The sequence below is a fragment of the Periplaneta americana genome, chromosome 16, assembly GCF_040183065.1.
Source record: "Periplaneta americana isolate PAMFEO1 chromosome 16, P.americana_PAMFEO1_priV1, whole genome shotgun sequence".
NCBI lineage: Eukaryota > Metazoa > Arthropoda > Insecta > Blattodea > Blattidae > Periplaneta > Periplaneta americana.
The window spans coordinates 69,441,137-69,460,415 of record NC_091132.1 but is presented as its reverse complement, the minus strand read 5'-3'; the positions used below and the strand labels follow the sequence as shown (position 1 = coordinate 69,460,415).

The 19,279-nt window shown below is 34.9% G+C and overlaps 1 protein-coding gene across 1 annotated transcript in view; it reads left to right on the top strand.

Moving 5' to 3' along the window:
• Window positions 1-626: 626 nt before the first annotated feature.
• Window positions 627-19,279, top strand: part of LOC138716403 (SET domain-containing protein SmydA-8-like) — a 57,186-nt gene continuing 38,533 nt past the window's right edge. The window contains exons 1-2 of the mRNA XM_069849465.1: window positions 627-771; window positions 17,235-17,437. Coding sequence (XP_069705566.1) covers window positions 715-771; window positions 17,235-17,437 — 260 coding nt within the window. The 5' untranslated portion in view covers window positions 627-714. The remainder of the gene's footprint in view (window positions 772-17,234; window positions 17,438-19,279) is intronic.

Below are 19,279 nucleotides of genomic sequence, written 5' to 3'. Positions count from 1 at the left end.
CTGTGATTTTCCGTTCATTACTGGACAATGACTGTCAGTGTTAATGACATATAACTCTGTATGTACATCCTATATATCTTAAGCTATGCATTGACAGTCTTGGTTCATTTTCGACAAGAAAGTGACATCCATCATTCTTGCAGTGGACTCTTCATATAAATTACTCGCCAATACACAAACTGTAAGTAAGATGGCTGTCTAACGGAGGAATAAATATTATTATAGGAGGGAAATCAGATCTCTAAGTTAGTGAATCATTTAACGGACCAATAATACTAAAAATGTTTCTTGCAACGCGTCTTTCGAACTTATTGGTCCGTTAACGGGTAATGAAGGAATAAATGCGTTCTTGCAACCCACCATTAATGAATTATGTGACTTTTAATTTTAATTATAGAATTTTTCGATCTTGCTATCATTTATGCAAATCTGTAGGTTTTGTTTAGTGACATACTTTCGACACGTGAGAGCGTGGGGATCGCGCTAATTTTAGATTTCGTAATGGCATTGCATTCAGGGGAGGGAGACAATCTATTAAGACGGGCGACGCGATGGTACAGTCTGCACAATAAATCGAGCAGTGATGAAATCAGCCCGTCAGGCTCTGAATCGTTTTCCCCTCTGCCGTCGCGCCGCGCCGCACCGCCGGGCGCGTAGCTAGACGCGCGTGCGTGCACGTCGGACATATCATTTCGTGAGTGTTGATAGCGTCAGATGGGACAGTGGACGTTCAGTCCTCGTCTCGAGATGCCGGGGTCCAGGAAGTCCAAGGTACAGTAAAATGACAGCGGTGTGCTGTGATGTGTCGAGTGAACGTCTTGCTTTCAATAATTAATCTTTCAATTGTCCATGTCTGTCATTGTGCAGAAAACGTTCACCGCTGTGATTCTTGTGGTGTCGCTTCTGACAGACCTGGGTTCGATTCCCAGTCGCAAATTTCAGGTCTCTTCCTGTTCCCAATGGACTAACTTTGTGTATCCCTTTTCGTGTTTTCTTATGTTTTGTCGTCCTAAGCAGTGTCCTTGTGTCACGCTGGTTACATGACTACAATTCGCAACTTATAAATGTTTAATATTATTTCAAAACTCTTCCAAAAGCCCAAGTACCTATAAGTCTAAAAGATATACGGGAATAAAAAAAATATCGGATTTATACAGAGTGAATCGTAAGTAAAGTCATTAATTTCAAGAGGTTATTCTTTGAGATATTTCAAACAAAAAAGGTTTATTACAATTTTGCTCGTTTTTGCTTCCTCTTCGAGATAAAAATTGTTTTATATGAAACATTTCATAGCATGTTTTGGGATATCCATCGGTTCAATTCCCAGTATGTTCAGTCAGTTTAAGAAAACGGTGTATTATGATAATAAACGATTAAAAAAAATTAGTTTTGTCCTTCAAATATGCAGAAATTTGTTCCGAACAAATTTAACTTTTCGTTCTGAAAATGAATTTTAAAATGTTACATTTTTCGGATCAAATTTATGCATATTTAAAAGAAACCATTGAAATTATTTCAATCATTTATTATCATCATACACTGCTCTCTTAAATTGACTGATCATATTGGGAATTAAATCAATGGCTTTACCAAAATACGCTATAAAATGTTTCATATAAAACCATTTTTATTTCGGAAAGGAAGCAAAAACGAGCAAAATTGTATTAAACTATTTTGTTTGAAATATCTCAAAGAGTAACCCTCTCAAATTAATGGCATTACTTACGGTTCATTCTGTATATTTGTAGGCCTGTAATCCTCCAAAACGTCTATATATGTCCCTGTAATTAATGTGATGCAGTTTATAGCAGAAAATTCAGCGGATCTGGATTCCATTCTCGGCAGAAAATGTCAGGTCTCTTTCTGTCCGCAATTGACTAATTGTGTGTCCCCTTTAGTATTTTGTCATGCTTGCCACCCTAAGCAGTATCTTATGTCATGTTGATTACATGACTAGAATTCGCAAATTGTAAATTTAATTTTTTAATAACATTTAAAAACCCTCGTAAGGCTCTATGGGTGCTATTCATAGACATTTCGCAGCGCGCGCTACGAGCGTACTAAGCTAGCCCCGGCTATCCACTGGTTACTTGTACAGAATTCAAATCATATCCTATCGCTAACACTGGTTTATGAATACGAAAAACGCTGATCATCCACCGGAAGCCCGCGCTAAAAATGTCTTTGAATACAGCCCTATATGTCCAAGAGGTGTAATGGAAAAACAAGAGATATTGCACTTATATCTATAGTTGTCCTGAATGTTTACATCTTTCGTTGTAATTAATTTGATTTAGTTTACAGCTAAAAATTCATCGCATGTGAGTTCGATTCCCGGCAAAGAATTATATATAATTTGAACGAAGTTACGAAACAATAGACCAACTGACGATTTGAAAAAGTAGGATTAACTAATTAAAAAATCAAGAATGCGATATCTTGGCTCTGCTTTCGTTTATAATCAAAATTCGTTTATTGCATAAAATTGATTTAGCCTATTTATTTTGCTTTGCAATATTAAATCAGCTGCTGGCTCGTTATTAAAAATCGGTTAGTCTTTTTTACTATTATTTGTGATATTTTTTTGTAATAGTATAAATATTACAATAATTATTGCATAAAATATTTAATAAATAACCAGATTTACTTCAATGGTCAATATCTCTAAACCAGGTTTTTGTTGATTCTCTTATTGCGTAACTCCGTCCATTTTTTCCTTCATATCAATAGCTACACTACTCCATTATCTCCTGCGTCATTGTTATCATTTATGAGGTTCCAACCTGTCTTCAGACAGTTGACTAAAAAAATATTAATAGAAATTACATGTTTTTTCTTGTGTTACCATAAGCGGTGGTGATCTTGTGCCATGGCTTGCGAGCCTTCTACTTGCGCCATGTATGATATTGATTTAAAACCTTCATAGTATAATTTTTTATTGGTAAATGATAAGTATAGGAAGGTAATTTTGTAACACTTTGTAAAATAACTCGGATAAGAAAATTGAAAGGAAACAGCTCCAGAAAGCTTCACAGTAAAAACTTTTACTTCAGGTATTTTTGGTCCAGGGAAGATACAGTATAAATGGAGTAAAAATTAGTATTTTATCTAGACCAAATACAATATCTAAAAAAATTTAAGACCAGTGGAAAATTGAATATAATTATCTCCTGATCCTATAATGTTATTACTATCGTCCTCATGAATATTTTGAGAATTATTTAGACGTTGAGACCATTATAGGGCCTTTGGTCCACTACGTTTCGTCCAACTTTTTTTGTCCACTTACCATTTAGTCCATTTTCATGCTTCGTCCATTGTGTTTTCGTCCACTGATTATTTTGTCCACTATGGAAAAAAAATAGATGATATGAAACATATTTCATTTGGTGAAAATGTAATTTATTTAAATTTATATTTGTTGTTTAATGTACATACTGTTTGTGTTATAAACATGATTAGTCATCAATTCATTATTTTCTTCTTCCTGAAGAACTTAAGCAGGGTTAAGGTCATTGATAACTTTCCTAACTTCGCCCACCACACCTGCATTATGTTGATGTTTTGCAGTGCCATCTTTATATATATATATATATATAGCGATGTCATCTAAGTCAGTCCCAGTCGTGCATCTTGCATCACAATTCTGTCGATTCTCACATCTCCAAAATCTTCTTCTTCTATCTTCGCTGACTGAGTGGGAGTGGTGGCAGTGTCCATTATAATGTAACATTGGTTGCCTCCGACGTGTACAACCTCTGCCATAATTTTTAATATCCAAAATTGAAAGCATATAGGTCTACTATATTCATACTTTTTAATATGCAAAGGAAAATAAAACGTATCTGAGAAACAGACGACAATGATGACAATATTTTCTATTGTCATTGAAGGGTTCAGAACCATAGTGGCCCAAGCGTCATTTACTAAAACTATAGAAAACAAGGGTTAAAATGAAGTTATGGCCATAATTCAATGGAAACACATAGCAAGTAATATAAAGTATACACATTCAAACTAAATATGTCAATCTTAATTAAACTATGGTATTCACTTAACTTTAAGCCTTGCTTTCTCCCTTTTTAATAAATGGCGCTTGGCCCACTATGGTTCTGAACCCTTCAATTGTGGGAGTAATGTATTCTGAGATGGACGAAAGATTATGGACATAAAAGGTGTGGACAAAATGTATGGATGGACGTAAATTGTATGGACCAATCAGTTGTGGACAAGAGAACGTGTACGAAAGTGAGTGGACGAAAGGTAATGGACGAAACAAATTATGGACAAAAGGTAGTGAACGAAAGGCCTGCAAACCGTTAGACATCTATTGATGCAAAGAACGTGGAAATACGACATTTAGTTTTCGAATTTTGAATTTTGAGAAAATTATTGCTGTTTTGAAATATTGTAGGCCTACATTTCTGATGACGGATTAATCTCTAATGCCAGTATGTTTAATTTGGTAATGATATTTTTCAAGCAGTGTGAGGGGTGTAAGAACATATTGGGACAAAAAAAAAGGGCATAAAATTTTTCTATCGTTTGACAATTTGTTTTTAATTTTCCAAAACGAAGGAAATACTCATCATTTTAAGTAGTAAGCTTGACGTTTTATCTCCACAGCCGATTGGGCTATCGTGACCGGGCTGGCGCCAATCGCTCCATACAATGGCATGAAAACCTTTTTCCAGATGAAATTCTGCTGAAGTGAGGGACTACCGTTTTAAAGTGCTTCATACACAAAGATTGGTGTTATTGCAAATTGTGAATGTTGAAAAAAGTGTGTCTGACACGTTCCAGTGGCAAATAATTGGGATGAATAGGTGCGGCAAGTTTCACAGAGAAATTGCAGCACAATTGTCTGTAAGTAAAACCTGTGTGACTAATACAATAGACCTAAACAAATTTCGTGAGGGAGGTGTAGTGAGTGAATGATTGGTCTTAGTATGCGTAATCGTGTTAGAATGTGTCTGAAGAATACTGGAGATCCAACTGACCATTGAACATATAATTTTAGTGAGTACAGAAGTGAAAAAATAATTTTGTGAATTAAAATAATAGGCCTATTTTTTATGTTCGTGTTGAAAGAAATTCACGATTAAAAATGTAAAAATGCCCTTTGACCATAGAGACATGTAAAAACACTCAGTAGTAGGAAACTATAATAATAATAATTTAATTAATAATTTATTTATTTAATCTGGCAGAGCTAAGCCAGTAGGCCTTCTCTTCCGCCCAGCCAGACTCTATAATATACTATAGTAATATGTATGCAATAAAATAGTTTTTTTTTTTCATGAAAGTAGCCTATACCCATAATGTTGTTCATAATAAAATAAAATGTCAGACATAAAGTGATCTTAAACTTCTGTTAGATACTGTATGTGGTTCACTAGAGCTGTTTCCTTTCATTTTCTAGTTATTCTATAAGACCCATCTTGTGAAATTCCACGTACCTCTTCATATAAAAGATATTGTTTTTCTCTTAAGGCGTCAGCAATTAATGTTCTTATGTTGTGATGACGGATATTCCTCAACGTCTTACCAAAGGGCAAAACCCTAAGACGTGCGCAATAGATTCAATCTCATTATGGCAACGCCGACAATAGTTTCCGTCTTGAGATCACCATGGTAGAGCGAGAGGATATGCATGAACTGTTAATTTAAAGCCATCCTTCCATTCACTACTTGTAAGATTTTCTGGTCTATTCACCCATCTGTTGGCTGGCGCGAAGTCTTTGAATAGAATTACTCCTTTTCCTTTTTGAGGTAAGGAACACCACCTATCGAATTCTTGTCCTCTCAGTTGTCTTCGTAGATGTTGAACATTGATAGGCTTAATAGGTTCGGCGGAGATATCATGCGGCAGATATAGTTTCTTGATGGACTCATCCACTTCACCCAATAGATTCCTACAATTGACTACGTGGATATTATTAGCTTGTATTAGAGTTTGGCAGGCATTGATATGTTGCAAGTATACTTCTCAACTAGTTCTGAAGAGGTCAAGACTCTTATAGCGTTTTTTCAGAGTAGATCATACCATCTGGCGTGCCAAGAGGAAGGTGAAGCATTTCTTTCAAAGCTCCTTTGATGAAAACGTCCGTATCCATAAGAAATTTTGTTGGGAATTTACATAAAGGTGTTGTTTGAAATTGGTATATTAAGGTAGGATAGATGTAGGACGATAAAATATTGAATTTTTGATAAGGTTGTAAAAGAGATGAAAAGGCTGAGGAGTCTAATTTCAGAGAAGTTTCAAAACAAATGCAACTACCTAATGAAATAAAATATGCACGCACTACGAGCGTCAAATTTCTTTGATCAGTTTTTGTTATTTTTCTCATAACTCGTCATTTTCACTTAGACTAGTTTGGAATCCACTTATTCAATTTATATTTTTCTAATTTTATTTCGTATTATACTCGTGCATATAGGCTACGTTATTTTACCAAGAAAGAATCATGAAATTAAACGAAAGTGCCTTCATTGTCATTCGAGAAGTTTAATACGCATGAAAATCGTAACATCTTAAAAGTGTATTAGACTGTGTATAATGTGGTCTGTTTTAAGATATGATAGGCTATAATAATTATTTTTAATGTAATGGCCTACTGCAAACGTTTTTCTTTCCAAGAAATGATATTAAAGTATATAAATCTCCTATATAACTTCCATTAAAAATCTATCTTAAATAATAATTGACTTCTAAAGATCCAGAACCTAATAATAATTCATTATTTCATTATATTTATAACAAAAGTTTACTAGCAAAAGGGCTATTTTATTTTTATTTGACCTACTTATTCCTTTCAGTCCTCTAATGAATTCTTATTGCTGTTGTAAATCTCCGAACATAACGGCTGAGGCGTTTTGATCAGCCGAGCAGAATACAATGTTCCTGTACTAAAACTGAGAATTAATTTCCCATGACTGCAGAGAGAGGCAATTAAGAGTCAGCTTTCGTTGGACCGCCAGCAGAGGCGTTAATAATATGCCGACCAAAATTAATCCACTGCAGCGAATGCGTCAATGTCGGTATGTAGTGTAACTTCGCTTTCGGCACATTCCGACTTCGACAACCAATGTTATATACGCAAATACTACGCTATAATTTCGAATGCTCTTCAGTTTAATTATGTAGAGATATCATCATCATCATCATCATCATCATCATCATCATCATCATCATCTTCATCATCATCATCATCATCATCATCATCATCATCATCATCAACATTCAAGGACTAAGCGCACCACAATCTCGTTCCGAACTTCATGGAGATACCTACTTAATCCATTTCTTCCTTGATCTCTACAAACCTTAATTCCTACAGATGAAACAGCGATATCTGCTAAAATATCAGACTATTCTTAGTTATCTTTTCATCAATACTTCTATTATTATTATTATTATTATTATTATTATTATTATTATTATTATTATTATTAGCTTAGTGAGAACGAAACTCGAATATGCATCTGTAGTTTGGAACTCTATTACAACTACTGATTCGGCTAAATTGGAAAATATTCAAAGGAAAATTTTATCATTATGTTAGTGTAGATTTCCGCTTAATAACTCCTGCTATAGGCCTAGCTATGAGCTAAAATACGAGTACTTTAAATGTCGAAGCTTGTATTTATTTATTTTTATTCGGTTATTTTACGACGCTGTACCAACATCTCAGGTTATTTAGCGTCTGAATGATATGAAGGCGGTAATGCCGGTGAAATGAGTCCGGGGTCCAACACCGAAAGTTACCCAGCATTTGCTCGTATTGGGTTGAGGGAAAACCCCGGAAAAAACCTCAACCAGGTAACTTGCCCCGACCGGGATTCGAACCCGGGCCACCTGGTTTCGCGGTCAGACGCGCTGACCGTTACTCCACAGGTGTGGACCCGAAGCTTGTATGCTAGACGTCAAGAACTCTATTACTTATTCTTATGTAAGATCCTTACCTCTTCAGTCCCGAATTTATATATATATTTTTTTAAACTGAAAAAAGAAAATCGGTCACAAAATCATTCTCAGGTTCCAAAAATCTCAAATCAAGTCTTCACAGAAAATCAAGTTTTGGGCAATTTTGACTCTTGGTGCCCACAAATTTTAAATTCTAATTTATAATTCTGGTATAGAAGTGTTGAAAAATTGATACTCTTCATTTCTATCAATTTAATTTTTCAAAATTTTCAAAATTATCCAAGACACTGCAAAAAAATTAAAAGAAATTATGTATAGTATACTCTACAACAGGACTGAAGTGGTTATAGGTGACATTAACTGTGAATCTTTGTTAAACAGTCTTAGCTTTCGTATTCCGATATATGAGACTTCATAAACTTCTCTATTTTCACCTAATAACATAAATTCGATTTCACATAATAATAAAAATACGACTAACAAGCAAACATTCTGATGGGGGTAGATAAAAAAATTATTATTTTTCCTTCCATCATGTTAATAATGTCAAAACAAGTGTTTGTACAAATTTTGGCCACTCGATCAGAATTACGAACGCCGTAAAAAAATAAGTTTCCCTGAAAGAAAGAAAGAAAGAAAGAAAGAAAGAAAGAAAGAAAGAAAGAAAGAAAGAAAGAAAGAAAGAAAGAAAGAAAGAAAGAAAGAAAGAAAGAAAGAAAGAAGGAAAGAAAGACAGAAAGAAAGAAAACACAATTTCATTAAAAAAATTATTTGAACAGATACAACAACTGTTGAGCTAGTTTTCAACATATTACCCACTGGAATTGAGACATTTGTCATACCACGGGATCGACAGAGAGGTGCAGACGGCTGTCACACACTGCTTCCGATTCCAGGCGGCAGACTTCTACGACACAGGGCTACGAAACTTGATCCCACGGTATGATAAATTATGTTTCAATTCCTGTGGGAAATATGTTGAAAAATATATCAACAATTGCTGTATCCGTTTCAATAAAGTTTTCCATGAAATTTTGTTTTCTTTTTGTAAACAGCACCAATGGTTGAGAAGCTTTTGTCATCTAGTCTTCTGTCAAAAAGTCTGAAAGTTAGAATTTATAAAACAGTTATATTACCCGTTGTTCTGTATGGTTGTGAAACTTGGACTCTCACTTTGAGAGAGGAACAGAGATTAAGGGTGTTTGAGAATAAGGTTCTTAGGAAAATATTTGGGGCTAAGAGGGATGAAGTTACAGGAGAATGGAGAAAGTAACACAACGCAGAACTGCACACATTGTATACTTCACCTGACATAATTAGGAACATAAAATCCAGACGTTTGAGATGGGCAGGACATGTAGCACGTATGGGCGAATCCAGAAATGCAGAAATGCATATAGAGTGTTAGTTGGGAGGCCGGAGGGAAAAAGACCTTTGGGGAGGCCGAGACGTAGATGGGAGGATAATATAATAGATTTGAGGGAGGTGGGATATGATAGAGACTGGATTAATCTTGCTCAGGATAGGGACCAATGGCGGGCTTATGTGAGGGCGGCAATGAACCTACGGGTTCCTTAAAAGCCAGTAAGTAAGTAAGTAAACAGCACCAATGGAAACTTATTTTTTACAGCCCTCGTAATTGCGTTCGAATGGCCAAAATTTATATAAACACTTGTTTTGACATTGTTAACATGGTGGAAGAAAAAAAAAAACTTTTTTTATCTGCCCCCATGAGAATGTTTGCTTGTATGTAAGCCTAAAATATCAATACGACTTCACCTAATAATAGAAATCCGGCATCACCCAATAATATCAATACGACTTCACCTAATAATAGAAATGCGATTTCACCCAATAATATAAATACGACTTCACCTAATAATATAAATACTTCACCTAATAATAGAAATGCGACTTCACCCAATAATATAAATACGACTTCACCTAATAATATAAATACTTCACCTAATAATAGAAATGCGACTTCACCCAATAATATCAATACGACTTCACCTAATAATAGAAATGCGATTTCACCCAATAATATAAATACGACTTCACCTAATAATATAAATACTTCACCTAATAAAAGAAATGCGACTTCACCTAATAATATCAATACGACTTCACCTAATAATAGAAATGCGACTTCAGCCAATAGTCTAATATCAATACTTCACCTTATAATAGAAATACGACTTCACCCAATAATATAAATACTTCACCTAATAATAGAAATGCGACTTCACCCAATAATATAAATACGACTTCACCTAATAATAGAAATGTGACTTCACCCAATAATATCAATACGACTTCACCTAATAATAGAAATGCGACTTCACCCAATAATATAAATACGACTTCACCTAATAATAGAAATGCGACTTCACCCAATAATATAAATACGACTTCACCTAATAATAGAAATGCGAATTCACCTAATAATAGAAATGCGACTTCACCCAATAATATAAATGTGACTTCATCTAATAATACAGGGACATCATTTTATTTTTACTTCAATTTTCATTGTACCTGAGTTTTTTAATGTACTTCACTCCCACCCCTTCTACTAATGAAGTTCAACCGTCGTCCACACAGATCCAAGACAGCCTATACATTCATAGTAGCCTTACGGTCACAGTAAACAGTACGTTCCAAAAATATGTTCGCGTTTTCCAGTGACGAAAGGGCTTTCAATATTGAATCATTTTCGGACAGGTACTGTCGTCCATTTGCCTACGTCGCATTCCGGTTTCACCCACCAGCTTTTATTCGCCAGCTAGTGGATGGGCTGTCTTAGCTCTTTTCTGAAAACATTAATTTCTGTTAGGAATTAGACGTCTACGTAATATTATACAACAATTTAAAATAATTTAAAAGAAAGTGCCTCGTTATGTAATTAACTGTCACGTGATTTCCCCCCTTTCTACGACCCTACGACAAAACCCCTTGGACGGACAGTAGATAGTATGTCTGTGTAATTTTATCTTTTCGGATCGGGCAGAAGTGAAGATTGAATTTACAGTACGTAAGGTACTCTTTTATAAAGTAGGTACAGAATTATTTCAACATGAGTTACTAGTACGAAGGACGAAACTGGTACTTGAAATTAGGTACAATAGTCTATAGTGCGATAACATGCACAAAAGAACTGAAAACTGTATCGAGATAAACGTCCACCATTTAAAAAAATGTGTTTAAATATCCATATTATGATTATTTTTCAATTTAACTTCATTCTCTATATTGTACGCTAATGTGCTGTAGACAGTATAATATACACTGCATAATGAATACGTCCACATGGACAGCTCACTTCGTGAGCAAAAACACTCATTGTTAATACAGTACTGTATTTTGATTAAACAAAAACCTAATGAAAATGATCAAACTCATAAGCGCGATATTATCTAGTTTACGTAAATGGATGAATTACTTTTCTTCCCTCCTATACCTAGTAAAGTGACTTTTTTGTATATTACGCCAGTATCACCGAACTCCAGTCGTGGAAGGGGGTAGCAAACGGCGTTGATCCAGAGGTATAGGCAAGTTAATATTAAAAATGTTAGTAAAAATAAAATGATGTCCCTGTAGAAATGTGACATCATCCAATAATATCAATACGACTTCACCTAATAATAGAAATGCGACTTCACCCAATAATATAAATACGACTTCACCTAATAATAGAAATGTGACTTCACCTAATACAAGTAATATAAATGCGACTTCACCTAATAATAGAAATTCGACTTCAGCTAAGAATATAAATTCGACTTCACTTAATAATAGAAATTCGACTTCACGAAATAATATAAATGCGACAACACTGAATAATGTAATACGACTTTACCTAAGAGTATAATTGCGACAGCATCGAATCATATAATAGGATTATATCTAATAATATAAATGTAAGTACATTGAATAATACAAATGCGACTACAGCGGATGGTATTAATACGAATTCACCCGTTAATACGTCGATTAATATATACTATATGCGACTACAATGAATATTTTATGTGCAAATAAATTGATTACTAGGTACAAATGGAACTACACTGACACTACAAATGCAAATGCATTGAATACTATTAATGTGATTACACCGAACAAAATATTCGCTCACTATACGTTAACAATCAGCATATTACGGATTATATATATTACGGATTTGATAAAAAAAACACTCAGCGTTCCATCATTGAGCAGCGCCAATTGGCATGTAGTCGCCAATCAGTTTCTGTTATTCTTTCACGACAGCAATTAGGTCCACGTGGAGTTATTTAACTGTTGCCAAATTGTGTCTTAACTACATATGAGTGATCAGTTAGCCTATCTTCACAAGTTCATACGTATTGGTAGCGTTACTTCTCTAGATTTGGAGGCCAAATTGTGTTTTAACTACAATGAGTGATCAGTTAACCTATCTTCACAAGTTCATGCGTATTGATAGCGTTACTTCTCTAGATTTGGAGGCCAAATTGTGTCTTAACTACATATGAGTGATCAGTTAGCCTATCTTCACAAGTTCATACGTACTGGTAACGTTACTAGATTTAGAGGTCTTGGGGTAACACCGTATTTCACATAATGATGCGGAAAATGAAAATGAAAATAATGTTGAAAATAATAGTAACAGTACGAATGAATTGACTAGTGTGAATGAAAGTAACGTTCCCAATTAATGTTTATGTCCATTGACGTCACTCAGGGCTCAAGATAGTCTATATCGTGAGATGTGTACTTGTATGGGCTCATTAATATTTACGAGTGTGCCAATTGCGACGCAACTTCCTGAGTTTAATGCGTTGGCATGTCTGTAGCTAGTTACTTCCTGTTTACTTTACGCAATATAGTGCTGTTAAAACAAAAATAAATTAATATTTCATTGGACATATCTTTCCAATTACAATAAATATTGATACGGTGATAATGAAGAAATGATGTTGTGAGTACGACAAGGAAATGTTTCCAACTTGGCTGTGTTTTGTATTGTGAAAGAAAGATAACATAAAAAAATTAAAATCTAAGCAGTGCCCGCAATGACTGTTACATGATGAAGTAATAATAATATGTAGTAGTAGAGGAGAAGGTGGAAATATGAGCTACCATTTTGTTTTCCTCATAATAATGGAAAATGGTGTGGCATATTGCTTGGAAATCTTTATTGACATACAGAATAATTATTCATATACAATTTTTCCAGTCTTAAAGATCAGTAGTTGCAATAGATATTTGCATATAATTATTTTTCGAAAGAATTACGTACTGGTCCTCTATAGGTTGTGGGGTCTAAATATGGGCTACCACAAACATTTGAAAATAAAATTGGAAAAAACAAAGAAACATAAGTAGGAAACCTGTGTCACATCAAATGGCAATATTCTGTAACAAATAACGCAAATCACGATAGTAATATGGGCTACCTATCCCATATTTGACACATAGCGGTAGCCCATATTACCAGCATCGACTCATGAAGGTTCCTAACATTCATCGACTCATGAAGGTTCCTAACATTATGTATGGCAATTGTTGTTCTAAATAAATATTATTCTTATGCCATGTGATAGAGCTACTCTTAATCAGTACAACACATCAAGCGTGATTTCTAAACACAAAATATATATCTTTCAATAAAATTGAAACTACATACCTGCAAAAACTTTGAAATTGATGAAAAACACAGAGAACATCTACACCACAAAGGCAACTGATTAGTCTCTTTGTGCTCGCAGACTGATGGACACGAGATGTACTTTTAGAGCTTTTTCGCTAGGTAAAAACACTACATATAGTAAAAAAGAACGAGGTAGCCTATATTACCACTCCTAGCCCATATTTCCACTTTCTTCTCTAATAATAATAATAATAATAATAATAATAATAATAATAATAATAATAATAATAATAATAATAAAATTCAATCGTTAAATATGTTAATCCATGCACTCGAGGAAACATAATGCTTTCTTCATCATAAATCTCTAAGGAAGATCTACCGGAAATTGAATCATATACCTGTGGTGAGTTATCATGAATATAACAACTCACAACATCTGAAGTCTGACTAGTGTAATATGTAGCCAGTCGGCGATGTATGCAATGGAGGAGGAAAGGAACTGGCCATCCTACCCCATTATCTCCTGGTTTAGTTGTCTCATGAGTGATGACTTGTTGGTATCACTTGTGAGGTTCAGACCTGTCTTCATACAGTTGACTAAACAGTAACAACTTAGCTTCTATGTAAGACTGCAAGATACTATCCCTGTATACGCGTATAAGAGTTTCATAAATTTGCCAGAAATTAAAGTAGTCGCAAAATTCTAATATACACAATACATAATTATATAAATCTTGTGCATGAGTGCAGAAGCATCATTGTAGCAGTACTATACAATCCAGAGAAACTGTTCTAGGCTTCTTTCCAAGGCAAACAAGCCTTGAGAGATGGTTATCTATGCATGTACGTATCTGTACCAAAGGGTTTTTATTTTTATTCATTGTTGTGTTAACTATCATTTAAACTTTCAGAGACTAGAACCCCAGACCACAGATAGATTGCTCATTCCTATGTTAAAATCGGTTGCACTTTGAAGAGAACAACCGCCAGGATCGCCACCCGTCCGCCGTAAACGAACACGAGATGGCAGTACAGTCGCTAATGCAATTTAAATGGGAGTTATGACGTGACTCGTTATGTAACAACTAGATGGCAGCATAGTAAACCTGACAAAAGTTGTTACCGTCAAAGCCTATAACGCCGAGCAATCTGGGTATATGATCTAGGCTAGAACGTAGAGGAAAGTTTAGAAAAGTTGTGGGGTGGTTGAGCACGCAGCTCCAGACCCTTAATAGGAAAAATAAGAAAAGGATGGGATTTTGCTGATTCAACAGCAGACTTCGCCAATAGAGTTGTCAGACATTCCAGGAACAGTCTTTGATTTTTATGTTATTCCCGGAATGTGCCTGATTTTAATTTTCTTTAATTTGAACATTTCTTCGTGAATAAATGAATATCCCAAGAATCCAAACCAACCTGAAGCTTGACAAGGGAAATTACGTATAGATACACTAACGTTCAAAGGTATCTGACCCTACTAATCGATTGTGATCGATAATTTGTTGGTGTAAGTGTGGCTTCTGAAGTTATTCTTTCTATGAATAGATGGTGAAGATAATAGTCACTGTTGCCAATAGTAGACAAATATACCCGTGTTATAGAATTCAATTTTTCATCCCACTCTACTGATTGTAAAACAATACTGAGTTTGGCTGGAAATTGCTGATATTGTATATTAGAAGAATAAATTTATGTTTAATCTACATCATCATTTTCCCTGACACTTTTTAACGGCTCCCAATAATGGTGCCAGCTATTGAGAACTAGCGGAACTCTTTCAAAGTATGTCAATTTTTAATATCTTTGGTTTTGACTTATCCCGTAATTGTAAAGTTCGCTTACACGATCATAAAATCTTAGATCGGATACCTTTCAACGTCAGTGTACAATGGATGTTGGCAATACATATTGTCAGTCGAATCGTTACTCGTTATCGTCAATCGAAATGTTATTCATGGATTATATCGAAATGCAATTTAGATTTCTGTTTAGAAATTTTATCCTGATGCTTTATCCCAGACGGCGGACGGAGAAAATATAGGGATGGGATTCTAAGAAATATTTTACATCATATAGATATGGTGAAACATATTCCTATTTTTAGAAAACCATTATCCTTTTGTGGAACTGTGAAAATTGGTGTTGATTCTATGCATGCCTGGCAGTAATGAACCTAAGGAACAAATATTCTCGTCTATGGATTTGTTGTGGTCATCTCAAAAATCAAGATCATCAACAGAATCGGTGAAGCCAATCTTAAAAGTGATTACGAACTCATTATGACATGAAAATAATTCTCAGATAAATTGAAAAACAGAAATTATATCTGCGCAAGATTCATGGTGCAAGCAAATAGACGAACACATAATGAAATTCATGTAGAATAGGATTCCCAGACGTCCGTAAAATACGGGATCGTCCCGTTTTTCGCTAATGCGTCTCGTTCTCTCGAGAAAAGTCTTCGGGCCAGCTTTCCGTCCCATATTTTAGAATTCCAAACTGAGAGAAAACGGAAAAGTTACAATTTCTATTCTATATCACAAATTAAAAACATCGCACTTCATCATTGCAGGTGACTATAGATGAACTATTATGAAACAATATTATTGTGAGTTATTAATTTCTCAAGGCTAGTGATGGCAACACCAAATATTTAGATGAAGTCTGTGTGGATCTTTTTAAAAGTACTGAAGGAGAGCTCTCAAATTTTAAGAGGGTAGTGGAGTTCATTATGTGTTTCCCTGGAACAAATGCATGTGTCGAAAGGTTATTTTCTCGCATGAACGCTCTATGGACTGATGAGAAAAATAAATTGTCTGTAAAAACAGTAAAACCAATGCTTGTTATAAAATCATTCTTCAGTGAGGACTGTGTTGCTTTTCATGATACGATTCTACAAAATAAACAATTGTTAAGTGAAATTCATTCTTCAGAGAAATATTGCAAGGCCAAGGCGGATTGATTTATAAGAATATTGTTACGTGAGTAGAGTATTTTGTAGCTATTTCTGTAATAACTTAGTAAAAGCAATTTGAAGGTAACTTACATAAAGAAGCTTGATGGGTGCGCATATTAAACTTACTCAGTGATAACTGATCAAATTTGACACAGACTTGTAATGTTCGGCAGTACCCAACAATCATTGCTACTGTGAAATGAATGTAATAGTGTAGACACCTTGAACACCTTCTGTAACTTGTCTGTAAGGGTACTTGAAGAAATAAATGAATATTTAATTTCTACATTGTAAATTTCACTAAAAACTGTTTTTGCTTGCATGTTGCGTATTTCCTAAACAATGCTTCAGAGAACATTGGTTGTTTTATGAAAATTATCCTCATTGAAAGATCTATCGCTCCTCAGAGTTTGTCACAGAGGTCCTGACTTATCCTGTATATAACACTTTATAAAATTAATTTTATTTTTATGCGGTCGTGCGGTATTTCAAGCAATAGTAACATCTCATATCACCTGTTGCGCCATAGAAGATAAATTTGGAATGTCTACAGAGAGAGAAGCTTTGTCTAGGAACACGTTTTCGCAATTCCATGGTCTTTATGAGAATTAATCTGTATCTGCCGATTGTCATAGGTGTATTAAACTAGGCTACTGGAAAATTAAATTATACTTATGCCTTTATTATTAAGTTTAACTTGAAACTTTTCTTTTTAGAAATCGGGAAAGAAGAACAAACATAGACATCATGGCGGCGGTGGTTCTGAAAGACACAGTGAACAATCAGAGAACGGTGACCAACACGAGGAGGAAGCAGATGCTACGGCATTTGAGCAACAGAAGCAGAACCCAGAAGATGAAGAAATCATACTGGAAGATAACCTTCCATATGTGATCAAGAAATCTGAAGTCATGGGAAGGTCAGTCCTGTTTGTAGGTACATTCCATGTTAACTGGACACATTGTAATATTGTCGTCTAGTAACACTGAAACTATTTATTGACTCTACGGGCGATTTAATTTGCCTCATGTATGGGATTGAAACGATAAGACAAATTTTAATTTGTACACACGTTCATTTTCTGATATTACGGAGCAAATGAAGGGTTCAGAGCCATTAAAAACGGAGAAAGCAAGGGTTGAAGTTGAGTGAGCATTATATTTTAATGAAGATTGACATATAATTTAGTTTTAATGTGCATACTTTAAATTACTTGATACATGAGGGTCATACTGAAAGTCATGAACAACCCATTGTTATAAATCTTAATATACTGTATATGAAGGCATTGGAATAGCGCAAATGCATGAAATCTTTCCATCTACTTTCATATTATCACGTTCTTTTTCAATGTTCCTAAAGACATAGAGATGAGGTTTCTTGCATTAAAATCTCTTTTTATTTATTTCCAATCTTCCTTCATTCCTTCTAAAGACTAGCCATCCGTCTTTTTGTTTTTGATTATTTTAATATGTTTTGAGGTTAGCTCCGTTTACGATGACGTCGTAATATAACAAATGAACTCACTATAAAGGCCACTGCTTACATTAACAAGGCACATGGCCTTCGAAGTTACGATTTTACCACAGTATAATATCATACAGTTACGAAGCTTGAGATGGCTTTTTGCATTTCTCGCGATACAGCGCACCAAGCGGTTAGCAACTAGAGTACTAGGAACAATAGACTGTGCCGGTACTATTTCGCATTGTCTGTGATGAAGCGATATTAGCGATCCTAATGGCTAGCAACTATAGTTCAACGTTATTGGATGCATATTCCCTACGTATTGAGCTTCGTGATTGTATGTACTAGACTGTGATTTTACTATGATTCCGAAGGCTGTGATGGCTTAATTGGGAATTAAATTAATTGACTTTATTTTAAATGCATATTAGTTCGGTGAAATACAAACTAGTTAAATGTGATTTATTTCCGTATTTAAGTTTAGTTAATTGTAGATTAGTAACATGTTGGTGAAATCGGCCCTAAGTGTTCATTTTAAATGGGAGGGCCCCTTTACTCTCTTCACTCGCAACTCGCTTCTGAAACACTCGCTGTTTTATAGTAACTGATAAACATCCATTTCAACCGCATGATCACCACAGAATTAATTCTTGCTCCTAATAATTGCTAGACCCTGCAGGAAATTTAACTCCTTACACAAGGACTGTATGAGTACAAGTGTCTTGTTTCATTGCCACCTCAGACTTTGAACTTGTTCAGCTTACCCAGCGCGAGATGCGTAATGAAAACTCAGACATAAAACTGCTGAGGAGTGAAGTGTCTTTTAGCTATAATCTAATAAAACAGACGATCTTTAGCAGTAGCATTAGTTGTAACAATCTTTAATTTGAATCTGAGATGGAAAAAAGACTAGCGATCTCTGTGAATAAGAATCTGGATGGTTTCCAAAATTTGGAAGCAGAGGAGTAAAAAAATTACTTGCACCTGATTAGAATCGAAACTATGGAACTCCATTCCCTTAGCCACCATCAGAATAAGCCTCGGTAATAATAGAGTGCATTTTATTTTCGAAATGCTAATTACAAGTCTTCGGTGACTCCAATTAAACGAGCTGTGCAATTAAGCTGCATTGTTTCTCAAAGATTCTTGGGATGGATAATTGCTGCTGTAAAAAGAAGGCTCTAAGTGTTTTTATAAACTCACACAAGTTAGTATGTATCTTGCAGATAGAATTTTCTGCCTCGGTAAAATTGGCTCGCCACTGCTTGCAGTTCTGCGCGGTTTGTGTGATCTT